At 45.7% G+C, this 4,705-nt stretch overlaps 1 protein-coding gene across 2 annotated transcripts; it reads left to right on the forward strand.

Annotated features, from left to right (window-relative positions):
- Window positions 1-2,645: 2,645 nt before the first annotated feature.
- jun (Jun proto-oncogene, AP-1 transcription factor subunit) lies at window positions 2,646-4,705 on the forward strand. Of its 2 annotated transcripts, XM_071487369.1 has the most exons (2): window positions 2,646-2,809; window positions 3,049-4,705. In XM_071487369.1, exon 2 carries the CDS (start codon window positions 3,100-3,102, stop codon window positions 3,973-3,975), a length of 876 nt encoding a protein of 291 aa, XP_071343470.1. In that variant the 5' UTR covers window positions 2,646-2,809; window positions 3,049-3,099; the 3' UTR covers window positions 3,976-4,705. The 2 variants fall into 2 exon arrangements, with proteins under 2 accessions (XP_071343470.1, XP_071343469.1); XM_071487368.1 differs by having other exon boundaries at window positions 2,652-4,705.

Genomic DNA, 4,705 nt, shown 5'->3' on the forward strand with positions numbered 1-4,705 from the left:
AGTGAATCAGGTAAATTAGAACTATGAAATTTGGTCTGCTGCCTGGCTTATAATCTGTAAATGAGATGTATAACTATAAAAACACACATTAGATTTTAATTATTTGAATTACTTTGAGATGGATGTAGCTACTTTTTGGCAACATCTCTCCACACTGTTACCAGATGACTACTCCCCTCCTAGGCCTCTGCCTCTGTCCTATATACAACATGCAAGGACAATACTGAATAAGCAGCTTACTGTGTGTGACCACAAGTGACCAAATATCCAGGCTCTGAACCATGGTCGCAGCAGGATATCCCACCCTCATTTTGAATAGTCACTCACACAGTTAGTCCTCCATGCTAATTTTCCCATACATTCCCGCACAGAAAATGACTTTGGCAAACTACCATGTTGTGGTTACCCCTTTATAACTTTACGCATGGCGACCAGGGAAGAAAAGCAGACCCAATTCATGCAGCGCTCCAGCCATATTGAAACATTTTGGGGTTCTATATGAAACACCATTTGAAAGTATATAAAACAGAATTTGCCAAGGTCTGACTTTTGCCATGGGATCTGACTCTAAAAGCGCTTTAATTTAAATGAGATAATAACTTTTCATGCCATCACATGTTTTGCCTTAACTTCATTCGTCTTTTTGGGACAATAGGTGAAGTCATACGTGAGGATCCCTGCAGTCGAGTGGTGGGCACTGGACCACCTACTCATGATTCTTTCATGTGCTTTGATTCAGAAGAAAACCAGTCATAAATAGATGAATAAGGCAAAGTGGATAAATATTTCAGAATGTGCCAGAGGAACATTGAGTGTAAACAAGCAACTAAACAACTTGTCCTTATTCTGCTTCCTCTCATTTCCTCCCCAGAGTGATTTTTATAAAACTACAAAAGAATGATGAATGAAACTGACAGGAACTGAAAGGATAAGAGTTTAAGTTTATGTATTAAACTCATCGTAGCATTTCCTTAGTTTGTGTAAGACAATAAAGCAAAGAAGTCTTCTCTGAAGCACCTAAATCAAAAAAGAAACTGCACAAGATCAGTTAAGTCAACCAATTAGATCAGATTATATCCAACTTTATTGATTGCCACAGTCTGACATATACAACAGTACATAAAGACAATATTAAGAGCCATAAAAAGTCAGACTGTGGTGGTTTTTTATGATCTGGTTCATCCTCCTTAGGTGCCTTCCTGAGCCAGCCAGCGCCAGGGGACTGATTTACTTGTCACACAAGGGGGACATATTTAGAAGTGGTGCGCTGGAGATAGTGGGCAGTAAAGCCGGCAGGGCAGAAGATGACCCAGACAGTGGGAGTGTGGAGGAGTAGAGGGGAACATGTGAGACACACCAGTTAACCTCCTGCCATTAAACCAGCAGTGATTTCTGACCAAGGGCCAGGGGACAATGGACTGCACTACACTAATTACACACCCTGACATGGATAATAGGAAATGTACTTGCTCTTTATGAGGACGAACAGACAGTCTGTAGATCTATCTTTAACAATTTGTAGTTGTAGCAATAACAAAAGGTTTTAAATGTAGCTTTGCAGATGTGTGGTCTTTACTGTAGTAAAAGCAAAAGGCCGTATTAAATCTGTCTCCTAATGACTGACTTCACACTCAGATGGTTTTGAATCTTAAGGACAGACTGTTACCAGAGTACAAGACTCAGTGAGATGGACTTGGCACTGCTCCTCAGGTAAATAACAGAGCTTTAATGCACGTCTCAGTAAATATGTCTGTGTTTGTATTAACCAGCCCAGGTGTCAAATTTTGACTCTCTCAGCATACACAGTGCAGTCGAAACTAAATGTGAGGAGTGTTTTATGTGTTTGCATGCTATAAGGCAAATTATGTGGGACCACCAACCAGAGACCACCATGACATCCCTGACCAAGAAGTAAAATGACAGTCAAAACAAGAAGACTTTCCACATGTAGAATTTGTTTTCATGTAACGGTTTCCATTCACTTTCGCCAAATTTGAGCTCAACTTCTGTAGTTCGGACCAGCAGAACATAATAGAATAGAATAGAATTTTGAGGGTCTTTTTTTTTATTATATCATAATATGTCCAATTTCATAAGGACTGGGTGACGTTAATAAACCTGAATGATAGAATAGAATAGAAGAAGTAATTTCATGAAATTCAGATCCTGTTAGAGATGTTTCAGCAATATTTTAAAAGACTTCCATGAGTTAAATGAAAAGCTTCTGTGCACACAAACGGTCTAAGTAAATAGAAAAAAAAGTAATAAATAAAAGTAAAAATACATAAATTAATAACATAAAATGAATGTACGTTACATTTGTTTCCCCTACAACAGGAGCTGTGAACACCGGCCGTCCCGCCACGAACAGTAAAGCGGGTAACCAGATATTCAAAAACAATACGTCATCCCACAATGCACCGCGCTTACGCTCTCCTTACAGCATTACCTCATCCCACAATCCACCGCGAGATTAAGAATCTTCTGGGTGGCCGTCCACGCAAGGGGCGGGGCCCTTATCTGAGGGACGGGCCCCGCCCCCTCGACACGCCCTCCAGCCAATGGGAGAGCCCCTTCATGACATCATGGCTATTTTTAGAGAGGCAGCGGCAGCAGATAAGGTTTGCCTCCACGCTGCTCAGCTCAGAGCATATACACATCCAGGCAGAGCAGCCGCCGCCGATGCCTGACTAGAGGAGTTAGAGCCACTTCATTCACGGACTCAGTACAAGTCTGGATACTTTGGCAAAAGCGTTGTGAGCTCTTTACAGCTGAACACTGAACAGTCGACCTTCGCTGGCTGAAAGAAGTAAGTCCTGATTCCTGTGTCGAGAAAGTGCGCACTCAAAGTTTGGAAGTTTTTACGCACAGAGAGGACGTTTGGAAACCAGTGTTTTTTACTCACCTGATAAACCAGGAAGAAGAGAAGGGGGGACGAAAAGTTGTTTTGTAGAAGACTTTACTGCTACATTTGTTCTTGGGTTCTCTTCTATGTATACCAAGATGGAAACTACTTTCTATGACGACTCACTCAACGCTTTCTCCCAGCACGATAACGCCGGCTACGGATACAGCAACCCCAAAGCGCTGAAACACAACATGACACTGAACCTCTCCGACCCGTCGGGCACCCTGAAACCTCACCTCCGGGCTAAAGCCAGCGACATCCTCACCTCCCCCGACGTGGGCTTGCTGAAGCTGGCCTCCCCGGAGCTGGAGCGGCTCATCATCCAGTCCAGCAACGGGCTCATCACCACCACGCCGACCCCAACCCAGTTCCTGTGCCCCAAGAATGTCACCGACGAGCAGGAGGGCTTCGCGGAGGGGTTTGTCCGAGCTCTGGCCGAGCTCCACCACCAGCACATGCCGGCCCCGGCTAATGTGAGTGTCACCTCAGCTCCGCAGACCAGTGTCAACACTGCGCTGCCGCCGGTCTCGTCTGTCGCCGGTGCCACCGTTTACAACAGCAACGCCACCATGCGCTCCGACTCACCGGTGTATGAGGACTTGAACACTTTCAACCCGGCCATCAGCACAGTCTCAGCTCCGAATTACACCACCTCAGCCCCGACCATGTCCTTCCCCGCTGCCCCGCCTCAGCTTCCCATCTACGGCCAGCCTTCATCCGCCCAGCTTCCGCGGCTCACGGCGCTCAAAGAGGAGCCCCAAACCGTGCCTGAGATGCCGGGGGAGACCCCGCCTCTCTCTCCCATCGACATGGAGAGCCAGGAGCGCATCAAGGCCGAGAGAAAGAGGATGAGGAACCGCATCGCTGCCTCCAAGTGCCGGAAGAGGAAGCTGGAGCGGATTTCGAGGCTGGAGGATAAAGTGAAGACCCTCAAGTCCCAGAACTCGGAGCTGGCCTCCACCGCCAACATGCTGCGTGAGCAGGTGGCCCAGCTGAAGCAGAAGGTGATGAACCACGTCAACAGCGGGTGCCAGCTCATGTTAACGCAGCAGCTCCAGACCTTCTGAGGTGGTGTCAGCGGCGGCGAAGAGAGGAAAGACTGTAGTTGACCGAAACGGACGCTTCCTGTGATAGTGAGTGGTTGTGTCTCCCGAAATCGAGCCGGTATTTGGGATGATGAGGCGCGACACTGGCGGGACCGGGAGCCGCACTTAGGTTCCTGAGTGCCAGGCGCTCCCCGGTGGTGCGCCCCAGAGAGGGGTTCGGGACAGTGACAGTAGCCATGAACCAGAGGGGGCATGGCAACAAGCAGGATACCTTTCTGTTTCTGTTTCGTGCTGTCTTTACAGAACTGGACTGGACTGAAGTTTTCTTGATTTACACCCAGCTCTGCATGGGTCTTCTCATGACCATCAAAGGAGAAATTCAGTATTAGAGGATTTAAGAACCTGCAATAGAGACTTTTCTTGCTGTAGCCACAATGGCCTCAAACATGGGCGTGTTGGCCAACTCTAAACGGCTGAAAAGTTGTAACAAAAGCTGCCTGACGTCTGAGTTACAGTACAATGTACTTTTTTCTTAATTGTAAGAAATTAAGTTAGAAAAGCTTCAAGATTTACTTGTTTTTTTCTAAAGTTGTTTAATGGGGTTTCACTCATTGTTATATGTATATAAGATCAACTTGGAGTACTTATGTTTACCATTTGTAATAAGAATACTGTATAATTTTTTATGTTTTGTTTTCTGAGCAATTCAGAAACTAATCAATATTTAAGAAAATAAACCAGATAAAATGAA

Source organism: Trachinotus anak, unplaced genomic scaffold, assembly GCF_046630095.1.
Source record: "Trachinotus anak isolate AG129_WGS33_773 ecotype Australia unplaced genomic scaffold, CSIRO_AGI_Tana_v1 ptg000010l, whole genome shotgun sequence".
Taxonomy (NCBI): domain Eukaryota; kingdom Metazoa; phylum Chordata; class Actinopteri; order Carangiformes; family Carangidae; genus Trachinotus; species Trachinotus anak.

Coding starts and splice junctions, on each gene's coding strand:
- jun (XM_071487368.1), top strand. CDS start 2,992: ATGTATACCAAGATGGAAACTACTTTCTATGACGACTCACTCAACGCT.